The sequence below is a fragment of the Falco cherrug genome, chromosome 15, assembly GCF_023634085.1.
Source record: "Falco cherrug isolate bFalChe1 chromosome 15, bFalChe1.pri, whole genome shotgun sequence".
Lineage (NCBI taxonomy): Eukaryota > Metazoa > Chordata > Aves > Falconiformes > Falconidae > Falco > Falco cherrug.
In genome coordinates, this window is record NC_073711.1 from 3,751,485 (window position 1) to 3,771,058 (window position 19,574).

The window sequence follows — 19,574 nt, forward strand, 5'->3', positions numbered from 1 at the left end:
AAGGAAAATCCAAAATTGAAATGCACAGATGTAAGTAGTCTGAGTAACAATCTTAAAAAAGGTCTCATATTCCTGCTACATTATATGCTTCCTCAACACCCATTTCAAATTCCAGGTGCAAGAATGAATGACATATATATTTCTTGATTTTTCCATTACTCTTTCACCAATACACTTAAAAACAGCAGGTGAAAAGCAGCATAGTTCCTCTATTAACTTTGTATTGTTCTGTACTTGCAAATTAAAAAAGTAGTTCACTGTGCAGCTTTCCTGCCACAAGCACCCGGAGCTCCAAATTGACGCCCCTTTTTTTCCCCAGGGTATTATTAGAAGTAGTGGGAGCTGTAAGCATAGAAGCAGTTCATGGAATTAAGGAATCTGCCATTTTGCAACAAAGCAGAATTCCTGACAGCCCTCTCAAATCACCTTCTGCCAAAGGAATTGCTTTATTTTATGTACTTGTGTATTATACTCACCTTCTTCTGATTTTGTAACAGATGAAGGGTTGTTTACAAGTTCTTCTGCGTTTCCTTCTCCACCTCCGCGAGATCTTGAATTCCAGACTTTAATTACTTCAACATCATTATCGCTGCCACTTCCGCTGGAGCTACACTCTTTCTTCACTTTTTTCCCCTTGGATTTTTTTTTCCTAGAAAGGTAACATTGTACACCCCATTATTTTTTAGAAATTCTACTGCTAGAGGATGTAAAAATTCTAAAAAATATGTAAAAATAGGAAGCATTTTTATGAAGGATATAAAAATATAAAAACGGTAAATATTCTACTGCTAGAGGACATATTTAACAGATACACAAAAATAAAAAAATAACGTTCACTTCTATAGAAATGGCTCAAGTTCTATGAGGGAAATGAATCCAACAATCAACAACAAATAAAAGCGCAATTACTTTGTATGATCATCAGAACTTAAGTTCATTGAAGTTTCATCAGAATCTGAAGCGATGAACTCATCCAGACTGTCTTCATCAAAATAGCCCTCAAAAGAGAAAAAACAGAAATTTTATTAAGTATTCTCATCCAGAAGCTTTTATTAAACCTTTAGCCATCTGCTCATTCTTCATTTAAACAATGGTAAGTCCTACAAAGGGTTGACCTTGCAAAATGTTTTAAGAATGACAACATACCCAGGAACAAAAATATGACAAAAACAGCAGCAAAATTACCCCACAGCAACAAAGATTTCCATTAATTTGACGAAACTTTACCTAGCATTTGGCATAGCTTCTTTGGAAAGTTCTCAATAGAGATTGTTTTGATATATCTAATTTACCTTATTTTCTTTGCTAATATAGTCCAGCTGCAAGCACCAAGGGTGAGTCCAGATTCTGCTCAACATCTGGAAATCCTGGAATAGTTTAGCTCCAGCTTTGCCTCTTCCACCTTCATTGCCACCACCTACACCTGACAATAAAGTTCAGGTTTTAGAATGAAACCTTGAAGTAGGTTTGCCACATACTGTTCCCCCTTTGAACAATCCGTTAGTACAGTACTGAGTGTTCTTTCCAGATGCACATCATATTGTAACATCTCTTGTAAAAGAGGTCAAATTACCGAGTCACAGGCATTTTTTTCCTAGTTAAAGTTGTCAAAATTAGATTTTCCCCTTTTTCTTGATAATGAAAAACACGATTACATTTTTACATAAAAGCACATTTCTCCCTGGCATAGGAATGAATCCAAATTCTCTTAAAAGGACAGTCATGTCTATTTAGGTTTTGTAAAAGCAGCCCTAGGTGGAAAACACAAAATACAATTCGCATTTAGGTCTCAATGAATTCAGCTTACTATTTTGAGCTGCCTTTATTTAATGACTTATAATGCTGCAGTATTCTGTTACAATAAACAATCTAAAAAAAGCCCAGGCTATTTTTTCATTGTCCAAGCACAAATTACTGCAAAGTAGTGCAACATTCAGAGAGTTAAATTTCTTTTTGTACTCTCAATTTCTCACTAAGCAGCACACTAACTTTAGGTTCTCGCAACACATTGTTTTCGTATTGATCATATGCATCATTTAAGGCATGTATACCTGCAAGAAAATAGTATTTACTGCGCCACAATTATGAAATGTCTACATCAAAACAGGCACAAAGCTTATCTAGTGCATTTCCTCAATGCACAAGACAATCCCAGCAAATGTCTACAAAGTGTAAGTATTTTAACAAATACTTAATCATACAACAGCTTCGAGTATCTTCCCATTGTGCTCCCATATGACTGGAAAATGGAATTGTAATGACAGAAATTCTTAGCTTCCACTTCCCCAAACCTAAGCTAAAAATCAGAGAAATTGGCTATTAACAAGTTTCAACTTAAAAAATCTCATAGATTTTTTTAATTTTCTGTATTACATTAGTGAAACAAAACATGTACCATTTTCATTAATTGAAGAAAAACCCTGGTAAAATTGCATCTAAAATGTGTACTTTAGTTTATGCCTGTTACAGTGCACAAAAAAATGTAATTTAAAAATTCAGAGAGAAGCAGCAATTCCCCTTCTATATTTATCTTCAGTAGCAAGACTCCCTTTTTTATTTAATGAAAATCAGAAAGCACGTAGTCTTCTTTTGAGATACAAAGGTCTTTCGCTCTAAAGACTTGAGCCATGCTTAGCTTAGAAAGCTTTTTCTCCTCTGAAAAGAGGCTGCCTGTCTTTCTCGCTTCCCCTCATCCTTCTCACACTGTCTCTGGCACTGACCCAAACTGGCAGGACACTAACCAAGACGAAGCCAGAGAATGTAGATGACGCTTCCCGCTAGGTTCAGAGAGTTTAAGCAGCCCACGAAGGGCCGGTAAGTTGTGCACCAGTGCGAGTCCTTTTGACAAAGGCAAACTTGGCTAAACTCAGGTCTGTTGAGCCCTTGAAATCTAGGCAGATTAAATAAACTCCCTGTTAGGCAGTGCATTTTCTTACAGTTAGTTACACATACAATGCTAATAAATTAATGGCTCCGACAACGTAGCAAATTTGAAGCTCACTGTAACAGGCTTTTTGCCAGAGCAAACCTTTTCCTTCACTTTAACAATGAACTAGGGGCACCCTCCTCTTATCTGCTGCCTGCTGTATGAAAAAAAGGTAGCACTGAAAGCCATTGTATGTAAAGACTTCCATAAAGAGTAAACCAGTGGTAAACATACAGCGCTAGCTCTTACGCCAATCAATGATCTGTGAAAGATTTACACTGCCATCTAAAAGCATGGCACACCAACAAAGCCAGCATCGGGAGAGAGAGAAATTACAAAACCAGCCCCACTCTGCATTGGAAATTGGCCAAAAATAACCTACCAACCTACCCTAAGCATTGTGATTAAAAAGTTCCTATGAAGAGCTTCCTATAAAGATTTAACCTAAATCATTTAGATGCATGCCTGTAAAGTAAATAGCTAACGCTTATCACTTTTAAGCTACTAGCTTTTGGAAGGCATTCAGCATGATGAAGAAATAAATAGAACACAAATAACCTGCTTTTCAGAACACTGATATAAAGTAAGATATAGATAAAAGATAAAAAGACCAGACTGCAGTACAGAACTGATTAGGAATCAGCGCTACACAAAGATTTGGGCTTGTTTACATACTGTTTTGAAGTACTATTAATGTAAGAAGGGTGTGTGCGTTTGTTTCAGTCACTTTATATTTTTTTTAAATAAAACAGCAAGTTTCTACTCCTTTAGGATAAAAGGGCAAAGAGGGAAGCTGGCATTTAGGCATCCAGTTACTACTGAAGGTATCAGCAGAACTGAAATTACTTCACTGCTCCTTCAGAACTCCTTACTTCTGTAACTTAACCGAGGAAAGGGAACAGACAACAGAACTGTGGAAATGAAGTCTTGCTAGCAGTTATCTAGGAGATCACAAACTGCACTATCCAGAATCTGAAGTCACTAAGACAACACAGTGAATTTAATATTGCTATAAATGATAGGTTAATTTGAGATACAATCTTTCTTGTAATTAAAACTTGGGAGAGTAACCAGAATAGAAAAATATAGATTAAAAAAATATATATAATAACAATCCATCAGCAACAGACAGGCATTTTAAGACAGGTGGCTTAGCAAGTGCAAAAAAACCCCCACAAACCGGCACAGACTACGTAGTACATTTTGTAATCACTGCAAAAAGCAATTACACACTTCAAGATTTAGACAAAAACCTATCAGCAGTGCCTTAAACATTCTTGACTATGGAATTCAACCCCTGATCATTAGGTCAATTATTACAGATGGTATTTCAAAAAACAAAACCAAACAGAATTACTCTAGAACCCAAGAACTTCTGCTGAGCCATTTGGCTGTATGAAGCACAGTGGTACAGAAAACCTAGCTAAGAGTTCCTTGAGATTAACATTCTAATGGTCTAAATGGTACATATGTGTGTATCATTTAGAGGTGTTGATATTCCAGCACTTTGATACACTAAAATTACAAGTTACCGTAACAGCACACCAGCCCACAGTAACATATTCTGGGCTTGTGTTTTTTCCTTATACACCTTTTCAATTAAACAAATTTATATCTTGTTGGGAAGATGTAAATCCCCAAGACAGAAGAGTCAAAACCCCACTGAAAGCTAATGAAGCACGGCCATTATGAAAACCAGACTTTTGGGTTTAGAGAACAAAAGGAGAGAGTTCCACAAACGAGCCGATATTTGCAAATCACAGCTTCGGTTAGCATAATGACAAAAGGCTATTACAAGGCGGCAGCAATGCTTTCACCAGTACATCTCAATTTTGCATTCTCTCCCTCCAGTCTTACAGTCGTTATCTTGTTTCTTGGAAGAGGAAGACAGTAGATCAATTAGATTTTATGTTTAGAAAAGGAAGAAAAGAGAGATGAACCAAAACCTGAAGCTGTGTATAGTCAAGAGATGCAAATATTATTTCTCAAATAAGTATTTTTATGTGCAACCTAATGTTTTGCTATAATTCAAATTTCAGAGCTAAGGAAAATCTTACAGGAAGCAGAAAAATACATCTGTAGAGCAAATAATACATACAAAAAACCCCAGCCTACTGACTGTGGCAAGAAGCCCCTTATTAGATGACCATCAATCTTGTTACCCGAGAGAACTGCAGGCACATACCTGTCAAATGATCCAAGTAGTACTGGTAGAGTTTGCACTGAATAGGTGTCATTCGAACTTCTAGAACATACTCGTATTTTGGTGGGAGGAACTTTGTTAAAGCTGTGTAATCCTTCCTCTGTAATTTTACAAACAGTACTTCAGTCACATGAACATGAAAACAACTACTGAGAGCTTAAGAACTTCTGGCATCTTAAAGGAGGAAGCACCACGCATAAATTACAAAGATTCAGATACTTTCCAACCACAAAGGGGGAAAAAATAGCCCACTAAATACAATCCAACTACAGGCACTGTCTGCAGAAGCTGATGTACCTAGTAAATGCGGTTGTCTGGCCAAAACTCTATGACCTGTTAACCCCATGTCCCAGTTCCAAGTCCTTGCAAAGTCAACTGCAACTTCAGTAGCTGCTCTGGTAAATACTTCTGCGGTTTTTTAAAAAATATTAAACCATTTTTTTGTGAAAGTGTGGGTAAGTCAAGCAACTGCTATCAGTGTTTGTATCGCACACGAACTCACTCAGGTTAACTTTTCTGGTTTAGAGTACAGAGTACATGGTTTCTGAACACTTGCTTGGGGCAATGCAAAATTCTGTTTTCATTTTTTTGACTCTGAATGCTAGTCTGCTTTTCTCCACCTACTCCTTCGTTCAAACGCTGAACGGTTTATTGACTCTGACCGAGAGACCTTTGCACGTTTAGGAGTTAAGTGACCTTCATCAGAGCTAACCTGCCTGTGCTATGCTGCACAAACTCCTTAGCTGCGGGATAACCTCAGCCAGTCGCTGCAACAGAGGAGCCTGCAGGCAGCTCCCACTTGATACCGACGATTACACCACCTGCATGGCCTTGCTGTTATCTAGAAGTGCAAGAAGCTCTCATGAGAACATCCTTTAGGAACAGAGTTGTTTTCTTCTAAAGAAACTATGTAGTAGCTCGAATGAGCAAAAGAAAGAGCTGCTCCCTACGGACAGGATCTGATCTGCAGAGTGCTGTGAGAAATTCCATCTGGGCTTTGTCAGGGTGGCCAGCACCTGAAGGCACGTAAGATGTACTTGCAATTTACATTCCTCTTCTCGTTCTGTCTTTTGGTTTGCATTCTTGTACTGCTGTATAGATGCACAGAATTAAGTATGCTATCCTCTCACTACAGGTCCTTTTCCAGCTTCATACACCGCCATAAACCTCTTTATTTCGCTGCTTGTGGGACTATCCCACTATGACCATTTCGGACATCTCGAGCCCACTTGGACTATTTAATCAACTACCAACAACTGCGCAGCCAGGAGGTGGCACTCAGTGCCTACAGTGTCACACCTTCCATCAGGCTGCCTGTGCCTGGGTTTATAAAGCAGAAGAGCAGTAGCATCATGCTGATAGTACACAAGTGCAATACCACAGCAGGTTAACTGGAGAGCAAGGAATCCAGCTCTCATTCCAGAAAGCTAGGGAGTTTTCATTTGGTTTTACATCCAAGGTCTTTAAGGTAACAAGTGCTTCACCCTTCTGAATTAATCTTGCTTCTCTCCTCTTCCCCATTGTTCTGATTCTCACAAATCAGAAAAAACAGGAATTCAGAAAGAACCAAGTGACAAACTACAGATCATCAACAACTTTCTGGGTGGCTTTTAAGGCAACTGAGGTTTTAAATGTGTATTCTTTGAACGTGTATATGGAATTAAAAGAGTATTTCAAAGCAGCTGCTGTCCTACTCTACCATGTAGTTTTCTAGTCTCCTAGCAGGAAAACAGCTGGATTCTCTAATACACACATATGTCCTGCTTAGCATACACTGACATTTGGGTAAAAGCTATGAAACTTTTCTGAGTTTTTCTAGTCACAACAAATAACATAAAGGTCTAGAAATTAGTGGAAATATTTAAGCAATAGCTGCATTCGATGGAGCTTTCAAACAGCAAGATAACAGGCCTTTGAATGCTTTTATCAGAATGAGGTGAAACAACTCCTCCCCCCCCCCCCCCCGCAGCTAATCCAAGTCATTAGTTATAGTAAAGCCGCTCTTACCTGAACACATCCAGCTAACATCTCATAGAGAATATGTGCACGCTTCTTCATTACTCTGACATCTACCAGAGTAGAGTCTGCACACTGACCGTTCTGAATTGGATTTATAAATCTATTTCGGAATTCCTTGATTGAACCGAGCAAATTCTCCTTAATAAAGTTAACCATGCAGTGATCTAAGACAAAAAGATCAGACTTGAGTAGTTCAAAATGGAAAGTACAGTACTGGGATTAATTCTAACAGAAAATAAATGCATCTTATTTAAGAACTTTCTGCTGAGAAAAAAAAACCCAAACCACCTCAAAATCTTCCAGAAAGGGCATCTTAAATTGACACATACTTCAGGCACAGAGGTAACTTCTAAATTTAATGTCTGATTTTAAACTACCTCATCATGTTTATTACACAAAGGTTGAAAGCTGCTGTACACCAAAGCAATATTACAAAATAATTGTATTTCCAAGTATGACTTTAAATAGATTGAAAAGCATATTAATCAACAGGAAAAAAACCTATTACAGCATATTCACAAACTGGAGCTACTGTTAGAAGCTAGTTTAGAATCAAATTCCCAAGACAGTAACATAAATCACTGTTTAGTGAGTTCACTAAGAACACTGCTCTACAATGCTTTAAAAAAATTTAAATTGATGCTGCTGTAAGACCCGGTCCACCCATTTCCCCTCTGAACATTCCCTCCCTTCCCCTTTTGACATGCTGAGACTCATCTCATCCTTTGATTAGCCAGATCAAGGAACTAAACTGCCAGAAAGCTATTCACTCCTGCATTGCTGGTTTTCTGATACTCCTCATACAGGCTCCCTGAGGAATCAGATATATGTACGGCCACATCAAGGGAAAGATGGAGGAGAGGCCACCTTCCCAACAGCTTCATTTTAATTTGGCTTAAACCATCATGGAGCCACATCTTGACACAATGACTTAAAATGCAAAATACAAAACCAGATCGTTAGGGTTTTTTTAGACAGAGAAATGTAACAAACAGCTTCACTGTATCAAATTATTTTCTTCTAATCAAGCTAAATCCATCTATATATTGCTGAAAGGCAAAAGTATATTTAAGGAAATAAACACTTAAACCAGACAAGTACTCACATTCTATAAGATTATTTTGCAGTGGTGTTCCTGTAAGGATTATTCTTCTCCTAGATCGAATAGAATTCATTGCCTTAGAAACAGCAGATGCTTCGTTTTTTAGTATGTGCCCTTCATCACAAACAACAAAGTCAGGGCCTAGAAAGAAATAACATTAGATCTCTTCCATCTTTTACAACCACAAAGAATCTGGCAGCCTAAAGAATGAAAATTTGTTCTGTTAGTTTTATGAAGTGGGGTTTTTTAACTTTTGTGTGTGTGTTTTGTGGTGGGGTTTTTTTAGCTCAGTTAAGGTTCTCATTCAACATTTGCACAAGCATTCACAGTAGCCATTCTGGTAAACTACAGGCTGCTGCTTGTAAAGTCTTCATGGGAAGGATTATTTTTTTATATATATATATATATATTTTCATATTCTTATAAAAATTATCTATCCATGCAGCTAGTGTGTGCATGTCTCCATTTCCATTCACCCTGTAAAAAACTCATAAAACTGTGCCTTAAATCCAGCTCAGGCTGCCATCTACTGGTGTTCGCTCAATTCTAAAGAAAACCAAAAATCAGATAACCAGTAATTTTTCATTAAGGCAAGAAGTCAGTATCAATAGGGGTAAACAGTGCAATCAGTCTTACCTAAGATAAGACACAAACAAATCTGATCTGAATTACAGACAAGTGAATACCAGCTTGCAGCTGAAAAGTCACCATAGAAATCTCCTCAGCTTCCTTCCGGAAGATAAACCCAAAGATTACAGACTGTTATTTTAGGTGAGTTGCACAAGGAATGTCAAAAACACAGCGCAATACATTTCCACAAAAGCAAACTCTTCTGTATTTTTAAGTGTTACAATTTGGGGTTTAAGATAAATAATAGCAAACTCGGCAGAACAGACTTACACATCCTAATGCTTTTCAGATTTAGGGCAATTTCTGGTACCTTTTTCCTTGAAAGGAGAAGTGTAAGATATTCTAGGATCCAACTAGTAACTCTGAATGAATGCTTTACCAGATCTAAACTCTATCTCAATTCTAGTACTATAAACCATGAACGAAGTCAGCTGAAGTCAAGTTTATGTACCTTTGAAAAACACTATACAAAGCCACCAGCTGGGTTCATCCATTCAGCTCTAAAAAGGCTGATACTTGAGGTGTCAAAGGAATATTTATCAGCATGGACAATCTCACCTTTTATAACTTAGAACAGTTTTCCTCAGACTAACTTTAAACTGCCTTGTAAAGAAGAAAGTTCACTCTAGGACAATGATCAACAGAGTATCAATTACACCTCTGACCACTTGCATGACCTAATGCCAGTGCCGGTCATCTTCATCGTGCCATGCTAAGTGTCAAAGTGATATGAATCTTATATGCTAACAGAAAAGGAATCAAGAATTCTCCCAAGCAGAAAACCAATGTCTTTAACCAAGTCTAGAAGACAATTATTCAAGTCCACATATGAATTCTAAACACACTCAGACTTATCCAAGCCTATGTATTTCTGAGTTTTCACACCTGCCAAAGAAACATTTCCCCACAGTATGTCACAGTTTTTGTACCTTCCCTAGTTTTGACAGCATGCAGAACACTGAGTGGCTATACACAAAGCCTTCCTTTAATTTTAGGTAAACACCTCTTAATAGTGACAGAGCCTTCTCTACTCCTTGTCCTAGTATCTCCTGAAGAGCAAGGATCTCACAAGTTCACCCAGCGCGCAGTACTACTGAGATGGTTTAGAGCAGTTTTCTAGAACTGCAGCACTGGCAAGGATTTGCAACATCTCCCCACCAGATGTGACAGTTTGCACATTAATACATCATTCTCAGAAATAGATTTGGTCTAGTACATTATGTTTACAACTGGAATCAAAGTACATTAGAGAAGGACAATGAAGTCTTAATAATAGACAGCAATCGAAATTGTGCAGATACCCCAGAAATCAGTTTCAGTAAAGACTGTGATTCATTAACATGAACTGGTTAGTTAAAAAAAAACAAACCAAAAATCCACCTGAAAAGCTGTTGCTTAGAGTAAGCGAATGATAGTAAAATATGAATAAACTACCTTTGTAAAATTATTCATGGTTTGTTTGGCAGGCATGTAGCATTGGTATCTTGAACTAACATCTTGGCTACAATTCAGTGGCAGGGATTTTCATAAATTTTTGTGTTTTTTCCTTGTTCTTAAAAAACATAAATGCAATTCATTATGGACAGAACATTTATCATATTCAAAAGGAATGTAAAGCTTAAAGGGACCTCAAGGGATCATTTAGTCTACTTCACCTGAGATCAGAGTTATGAGAAAGGGACCTATCCTCCTGGACAGAAATAGGAAACTCCATGACCTCTCTGTCTTGCTAAAACACAGTGCAATACCTAATTTAAAAGATCTCTGCTGCAAATCAGAGTAAGTTCTGCCCTTTCCTTTCTCCAACTGATGTAAAAACCAACTGATAACAGTCCTTTCAGTAACCAGCCCTTACATGGTGGAAAATGTCAGCTTAGTTGTCTGACTTCTAGGCTGAAAAACTTCAGTCTTTCAATCTGTCCTCAAAGATCACAGTCTTCATCTTCTTATCCTTCTTACTGTACTTACACTTGTTAATATATTGATATACATTAAAAATACTCAGTGATAGATAGATAGATATACACACGGTTCTCCTCCTCCTCTGAAGTCTACAAGAACTTGTCTGCTTTGTACAACTGCCAATTAAAGAGTAGTTTCCAAGTTAAACAGTAATGGAATTTTTATTAGTAGCAGCAAGCAAAAAAAATATAGTTATTAAAATGCTGCGAGCAAAGCACAACAGCTATCAATAAACCCAACAGCATTTCATCAGCTGCACAAGGCATTATGGGAAACCATTTGTTGCTCTGCATGCATATATAATCCTGCTATTATTTCACATAGCAGAGCTAGTTAATTAATGAAATCACTCCTCCACCCATAAACTTTGGCTAAACCTTCCCTCTCTGGTCCCCTCTTCTGTAGAGTATACAGTGCAATACAAGCTTCTACTATAGAATACATCTACCCTAGCAGTATTCATTTTAACCAGACACATATCATTAAATTATCGCTCAAATACCGAATTTGCAACTTTTTAAATTAAAAATGCTCCCAGAGGAACCAGGTTTCCTATCTACAGTCACAGCAGTAAGCCAGCCTACAGCTTCATAACTCTTACTGTCAGCCTGTTATACTGCCAGTGCTGTGATTCACTAAGATAGCAAGAAACAAACGATGGTCGCTGCAAAATACTTCTCATCAATTTAGCAAATCCAAATGTCTCCAAAAACTAATGGGTAACAACAGATGAACATGTCTGTCTTTTTGTAATTAGTTAAAATAAGGAAAGATGGGAAGCAACACGAAAATAATTACAGAGTTATGTCAAGGTTAGTTTTCCTAATGGTCTGATACCATCCTACCAACCAACTAGTCCAAGAAGAGAGTAGAAGAGAGTAACAGGTTCACAGGGAATTATCCAATTCAACGTTCAATGTGCTGCAGTTTCTGAACCTGATTAAATCTACAAAAGTCAATAACCTAATGACAAACACTGCTCTATCCTGAGTCCTAAGCTGTCTGAAGAGGTCTGGAAGTATAGCAGAACCACACCTCTAAGGAGGATGTAAAAACCAAGAGGTTGACAAGAGATGGGACAGGGAAGGTTACACACGTCACTGCCTCCTCCATAAAATCACGTGCTCAACAGGCCACCTCACTCCACAGCCCAGTATTTCTGAAGTTACATAAAAAATAATCCACAAAGAAAGGGACAATACTACTAAAAAGACATGTGGTAACAACCCCTATGTTTAGCTTCCCTTACACTTTTCACAAGGAATAAACACCATAAAAATCCATCACTGTAAAAGCGTATAACATTTTATTTCATCGTTGCACCAGAACATGACCTGCTGAATACAAAGCTACTCCCCTGTCACTGCTACTTCAAGACAGCAGTTCACACCTTTTCTTCTCTAGTTTTAACTTACTCAGCAATTTTCTCAACAACTGCAACATCCTGAGCAAACCAGGTACAAAATAAGACGGACAGCAGTGTTCTCCCCACCCCGCTCTTTAATTTTTTTTTATTATTTTTAGTAACTGCCACATTAATAGAAGGAGTCAGAAAACCCACTGGCAAGAAGCGTGTTTTCTTAATTGATTAAATAATGTATGCAGGTTCAACATGATCACAAAAATAGTTTATCAGCTACCGTACTGACTACTGTACAGCTACTGACTCCACAGCAATTATACGATTTAGTCAAACTGGCAGAAAAATTAATGTTTTAGCTGCTCAGACAGGCTTTCTGCAGAGCTGGAGATGCCAATTCCAACTGGACAATGCCAACAACCACAAAGTTATTTTTCCCATTAGAAGAATCCCTTTTGTCTAACAGAACAAAATCCACAGCCCTATTATTTGAGACTTCACAAAATCAAGCTCACCAAGTACAATTACAAACCAGACCAATGCTGCATTTCAATCAGATTAAAAAAAAAAAAAGAAGAAAAAAACAAAGAAAAGCGTATCAGCCACACACTTGTCAAGAAACCTGAAGCCTGGCCAAGTAAATAAAACCCAAGAAAACCTATCTCCAGAATCAAAGAAGCCATTTACCCTACCTACTGTATCAGCATTCCTAATTTAAAGAGAAATACCAAGTTACAGCAAAGGTGCCTTCTAAAAACAGTTTTTGAGGTTTACTGCACGCTGTAAAAACATAACTTGTTTTCAGAGATCAATTGCCAATTCAGAATTTGTAGGAAAATTTTGCTATTTTGGTGAAACTTGCTAATCCTAGTATTTTTAGTTCTTTTTAGTGACCACCTGACAGACTGGTTATATCAGCTTGGAATATTTTCAAGTGCTTTCTTTTCAAGTTCACTCAGTTCAGCTGCCCTTAAACCAGACATCCGTTTCTTTAAGACTGAAAAATTAATCAAGTGTTTTATCTGCAATCGATTCAATTAGCACTTAATTAACACTTGTTCATTCACACTTCTAAAGTACATTCTCAACTGTTTTCCATGCGTAGTTGCTTCCTCAACAATACATTTCTATCAAGGATAAAGCAGCTTGTGGCTGCAACAAATCAGCAGATTAAAATAATGTTAGGTTCCAGAGTCACTTCAAATCACCTCGCAAAGAAAGCAATGCTAGCTGTCATTTCTGTCTTTGATCTAATAGAAAAGACTGTTACAGAAGTCTGTTTACAAAAGCAGATGGGGTAGTTTCTGAAGAACCATTCCTGTATCTCAACAAAAGCCAACAAAGAAAATGTGATAAATCTTACCAACGTTATTGTTTAAAATCATTTGCCCAACAGATTTCCATTTGCAAGATTACTCAGCTCATATACATAAACTAGGAAGTACAATATATATAATGCATACCTTAATTTTCACTTACCTGGATCAACTAAAGCTTTATTAAATATTTCTTTAAGTTTTCGGCTCTTCACGTTCCTGCCTTGTGCAAGGTTACGATACATCTCATAGCCTATTATCATCACACCTCCTTCATCTTGCCAACGCTGGAGCATATAGCCTCTCTCTTGAGGGCGTTTCACAGTTGCTAGTTCACAAACCTTTCAAAGGGGGAAAAATATGCTTGAACTTCTCTTAAAATACTGAAGTACTGGGGTAACTTTCAAATGCCTAAGGCTTATTAATGCAAGTAGATTTTTCACAGACTTAAAGTACATTCCTTAGCCTGTATTTTGAGTGGTGGAGCTTCCTAATTATGTAAACCGTTCAGTTATTTTGTTTTCAAATACTTGTTTAAGTCTTATACCTCCAGTTTTTTGTCATCTTCTAAATCTTCTTGCCATTTTTCAAACTCATTCAACCAGTTCAAGGCAGTGTTTAGTGGGCACACTACCAGAGCTGTCCGAAAATCCAGCTTGTCACACAGCAAGACCGTGTGAAGAAAGCTTACTACCTGTGAGAGAAAAAACAGACAAAATGCCAAATAAAACACTGAGTATTAAACGCTAGCAAAGAAACAGACAAGTATATATTCACAGATAGAACTTACCAACAACAGTCTTGTTTCAACATTTTCTTTGTTAAATAACTTGCTGCTTAAAATTTAATACACATGCATTTTGAAGTCATACACTTACTACTCTGCATTATATGGCTGCGTACATCCTTCACATACCAAGATGCATGCAGTTTTGAGTTGTATCAGATTGCTGAACGATTGTGTAAATAAGGAACCCTCCCTATACATTTCACCAATCATTTTCATAAACTAGAAATTTCTACTAGGTCATTTTAAAGTTTTCTCCCAATACCTGTCCCACACATTAAATAACTTCACCTCTTTGGACCATAAATATATCAGGTTTCTTGAAAGTGAACTTCAGCCTTAAATCAACGTTTCCCACATTTTTTCAACATATTGGTAAACTTCCTCCAAAGAGCTCCGAAGCAGGTTATTGAATCACTTTCCAAGTATTCACCCTGCAGCCAGACTGGCTCTATGATGCAAATGATAACACCTCCTTCAGGCCTGGGAAAAAAACTTGAAATATTCCGATGCCCTCAGTATTTCTGCTGGGCTGCCTGGTTTTGAGCAGCAGCAAATAAAGGCAGGGCTAGAGGTAACCTGTAAACACCTGGGAGCAGAAGGATCAGTGGTCCCATGGCAGCTCCAGCTCTCACACCAGACTTCTATTGGTGAAGACTGCACTCATCCACATACTGTACAACATCCAGAAAGCTCTTTCCGGAGCAAATCTTGGTATCTGGCAACTCTGATTTAATACACTGATCAAAGTAATTTCAAACTGTGTGATTATTCTCAGAAAATGGAAAAACATGCTTGGGCCACAGACTGCTTTTAGATGTTGCGATACGAAAGGAATTACTAGTGGTTATGCGATCAAGACAAAAGCATCTCATGTTCAGATGCAAAAACTACCCCTGAAGAGTAACCACGGAAGTCCTATGTCCTGGACAGCCAGCAACTCCCTAATTGCCTTATTTCCCCGATCCTTCACTGACATTCTTCTCTGCAGTTTGCAAAGTCTGCTAAAACCTATTGCTGATTTAGCTCTTTTAAGAGCTAAACAACAAACGGCATTAGAGAGTACAGTAGGACTGGCAAATGACCACAAGGGAAAAACCAACTACCTAAGCTACAAACACTGGCCATAAAAATACCTGACACATATTTGTAACTGTGGCTCTGAGACTATCAAGGCGTTACAGGCAAATCCAATGTCATGAACACATCTGGATCACATACAAAAATACCATCTGCTGTAAAATATTTCATCAAACTGAAGTATACAAAGTGTAAGCGTACAAAGTCCCCTAGACTGCATTGCTACACTAAAGCACAACAGCTCTGCCAAACACTGCAAACCTCCAGTAAAAGGTGTAATTAACCTGAAGAACCATAAGCACGTACAAATACACTCTTCAAAGGTGATTTTCCAAGTATGTATGAAAGCTCTCCTCTACAGTATTGCAGATTTTCAAAATACTGTGCCTGTCACCCCAACTTCCATAAACAAAGCAAAGCTATATATACTGCAGCTGGAGTTCTTAAACACTGCCCACGTGCTGTGCACCACAAACAGCCAAGGCTGCAGCTTGTTTTACCTAAACAGTACATACAGTGCATGACCACAGTGCCTCTGATCATTGAGAACATTGTGTTACTCAAAAAAAACCCCACAACCAACAAAACCCCACCAAAATCAGAAAGCCACAAACCCCAAGCTTCTCTTGAGCCTGTTCTTTGCAGACGAATCTAGGGGATCTAAAGAACCTGAAGACGTTACACCAGCCTAAGCACTCCAGAACTATATCCTGCAATTTGCAGGTCAAGAAAGATGATCCTCAGGATCAGAAAGTCCAAAATAAAATTTATCTAAATTAAGTCAGAGGAGAACAGGATTAGGTCTTTGTCACGTAACTTCACTTTTTGAAAAACCCTGGGTAGCAATGGTTTACAGGGAAGATGCAAGAATACTGAAGCCATCTGACCCAGCAGGGCACACCTAAAGCTAGCAGAGTAGCATTCACCTCCTGCTAGAGTCCCTCTGAAGATTTTCTCTTGAAGCACATTTCAAATCTCCAAAAATATTAATGAAAGCCTTCAAGACAAGTCAAATCTGCTATCTTACAGCATCCAGGTGCACAACCTATGCCAAACACCAACTAAGACGGCAGATGTGAGCACTACTGAGAGTAAAAACTACTGAGACAGCCCATTCCAAACGTAAGTGTCAATACTCACAGCTTGTCAGCAGGATCTTACAGCATTTTGTTTGTGAAGTGCCTGACAAGGTCATAAAGCTACCTGTTGCCACCTGCAGAGCGTGAATTCAGCTATGGCACAACAATCTTAAGACATCTTTCATACAGTTTGGAATTCCCGTACACTGATATACTGACCTCTCTACGCATGGACATATCTTGAGCCCTCGGGTCAGGCAATAGGGCTCCCCAGTCCCATGGGGAAGCTTCTACCACAACTGACCAAGATGGAAGAGGATGGTGAAATGGCATTTCCTCACAGATGTTTTGAGGATCCCATCCTCACTGTAGGAAGAAAATAACCTCTTTGAGAACCACCATCACCACGCTAAAGAGACTGCCCTCCAGGAAGTAAGTGCATCCACATTTGGAGCATGGGAAGAAAGATTCAGAAGGAAGTGCTGAGCAAGTGCTGGCTGCTAACGCGATCTAGGCTGGCCGGTCACATGCTGGGAGCACCAGGCAGAGCTCCTGTTGAGTGAACCTGATGGCCAAGAACCGCTCCTGGCATAGGAAGGCCCTGACTGACCCCAAGTTGAAATTGGGTCTGATCAATTCCCATGCCTGCAGAAGCGGCAAGTTAGATTTCTCATGATTTTGCTCAAGTCAGAGATCAGAAAGGTTCACAGTAATTCATTTCACTGGCCAGCTGTCCTGAGATAAAGGTATGGGAGTATCTCCCTCCTCCAGAAATGAGGAAACGCAGCATCAGAGGCCAATGACAGGGAGAGCCAAGCAGCCCTGCTTTTCTGAGGTCCTTTTCAAGCATAGATAAGGTCATTACCCTTCTTTCTTCTTCAGAGTTCTCTTTTTTCTCTTCCCCAGAATCAGAAGGAAAGGTTCTTCTGTCAAATGTCTTCTGCTAAAGGAGTACTTGGGAACAGACTGGGCAGCAGAGCAGCAGGACAGGGAACTCACCCCAGCTCCTTGCTCACAGTATTTGTGGTGATGCTACGTCTGGCCAAATGCAAAACCTGAATTTATGATGATAGGTGCTTGGAAACAAGCAAATGCGAAAGGGATTCAACATTCCTGACTACCCTGAATGGTACTAGCATGAATACTGAGATGCAGGGAATTTAAGAAAATTGGTTTAGATCTTTTACCTCTTTTGAAGGTCAAGGGCATAAGCTTCTCCTGAGGCCTGCAATGATTATATGAGGCCCAAGAAAAAGAGCTTTTGAGAAGAACTTTTACAGCAACTGCTTGACTGATCAGTTTCAGAAGCAACATTTTAAGATGGGGACTGACCTTCATCTAAAGACTAACAGAAATGGTAACTTTTTCACTACGCAACTTTCAATATGGCAGAAAAGCCACCTGTATCAGACCGAGAAATATGGAAAATTTTTTTAAGAAATGCTACAATATCCTGGTTTAAAGATTTTTGCAAAGCAGTCTTCAGCAGTGCAAAGGAGAAGGAACATGCGCTGAAGTGACAATGAAGGCTCGAACCTGAAGATCTCAGGAAGCAAAGAACAGTAAAGCCAAAGAAAAGAAATAAAGAAGTGAAAAATGGGTTGAAAGTATGCCCTGTAGTTAACTGCCAAGGCAATGAAGGTTTCTGGTCTTAACTGCTTGTGATGCACAAAGACTCAAAAATATGAAAGTACATATGGACAATTACTGAAATAGAAAACAAATGCCCCCTGTCCCTCAACCTGGAAAAGTCTAAATTGTAACAAAACATTTTACATTAAAACGCAAACCATCTGACTTTAGACACTGGAAGTCTGGCACAACCAAAGCCAACCAAACAAAAAAGTCCCAGACCCTAAATAAACCTCTGCTTTATCAATGCAACAAATTAACTGAAAAACCACTGAGTAAAATAAGGAACAACGAAGGAATAAGGAAGACAGTAAAACCCACAATCTGCTTCAGATTATTAAACTGTCTTACAAACATAGCTTCCTGAAGCCTGTATCCTACTAGCTCTTATTAGCTTGTTCGGAGTTGCAAGGGAGCTACACATCACTTACAACTAAATATAATCTTTTCACATGTATAACAATGATTACCTAATCTAATTTTAGATATTTTAAAAGCAGAGAAAGCACAGGTGTGTATCACAACTTTCACAGCTGTATACTATAAAACACAACTTCTTTCTCAAGACCTTGTTACAAAATGTTTATCTCCAGAAACCCTCATCGAGTCACTGCCTAGGAAACAGTAAGCTTCACTATGTTCTGAAAGTCATTAACTTTTGCTGGACCAACTTTTGAGAGTAAACTACAGATCAGAAAAAAAGACTTGTTTCTTACCTGTAACGTTTTCCCCAGACCCATACAGTGAGCAAGAATGCATCCAGAACCAGGAGATGTCTTTGTTTTTTTTACAGATTCACAACAGCAATCCCACATGAACTGAACACCTGAAGAAAATATTGAAAACTTTCTTATTAAATGTTCATTTTAGTAAAGTTCACAAGAGATAGGTGTGATCCCTGTAACATCATAGTAACTCTTAGAAAAGCAGTGCTCAGGGTAATTATTGATGCATTTCTGTCCAATGGGTTGTACAGGGGACCATCTTTTGTCTTGAACGTAATTATATTCACAGTTTTCACTGAAGATGTGGCATCTGGGTCAGAAAATATTACTGTGCAGACTGCAGATGATTGTGATCTTGGGGATAGGGAGAAAAGAGGAGACAGAACAAAAAGTGGCAAGGACCTCATGAAAAGACTAAAATGATTCTCAGTAAATCAGCAACATTATCTGATACAAACTCGAAAAAATTCTGCCAAGACAAATCAGATGTAAGTTCTATGCTTAAAGAGGAAAAAAGTCAAGTTAAGAACTGTGACAGCTGAAAAAGGAAAGGAAATGTATGCTACATTAATAAAATGCATTAACAGCATGAGGGTCTGCTGGGTGGTTTTTTTTGTTCTTTACAGTATTTACTGGGGAGTTGTGTTCTACTATGCTATACTCAGCACAGATGATGCTTCAACTTCACTGCTGTGCCTGGTTCAGGGCACCTCCCTTTAAGAGTTGAAGCAAGTCCCGAAGTTCCTTACTGAA

The 19,574-nt window shown here is 38.4% G+C and overlaps 1 protein-coding gene across 4 annotated transcripts in view; it reads right to left on the reverse strand.

The window, feature by feature from the left end:
* The window catches only part of ATRX (ATRX chromatin remodeler), an 86,488-nt gene that overhangs the window by 22,588 nt on the left and 44,326 nt on the right, over window positions 1–19,574 (reverse strand). For all 4 annotated transcript variants that reach the window (XM_055727799.1, XM_055727798.1, XM_055727800.1 and 1 more), the window contains 9 exons: window positions 18,813–18,922; window positions 14,066–14,212; window positions 13,682–13,859; window positions 8,254–8,391; window positions 7,137–7,312; window positions 5,112–5,229; window positions 1,293–1,423; window positions 910–998; window positions 477–649 (listed from right to left, as the gene is read on the reverse strand). In XM_055727799.1, coding sequence (XP_055583774.1) covers window positions 477–649; window positions 910–998; window positions 1,293–1,423; window positions 5,112–5,229; window positions 7,137–7,312; window positions 8,254–8,391; window positions 13,682–13,859; window positions 14,066–14,212; window positions 18,813–18,922 — 1,260 coding nt within the window. The remainder of the gene's footprint in view (window positions 1–476; window positions 650–909; window positions 999–1,292; window positions 1,424–5,111; window positions 5,230–7,136; window positions 7,313–8,253; window positions 8,392–13,681; window positions 13,860–14,065; window positions 14,213–18,812; window positions 18,923–19,574) is intronic.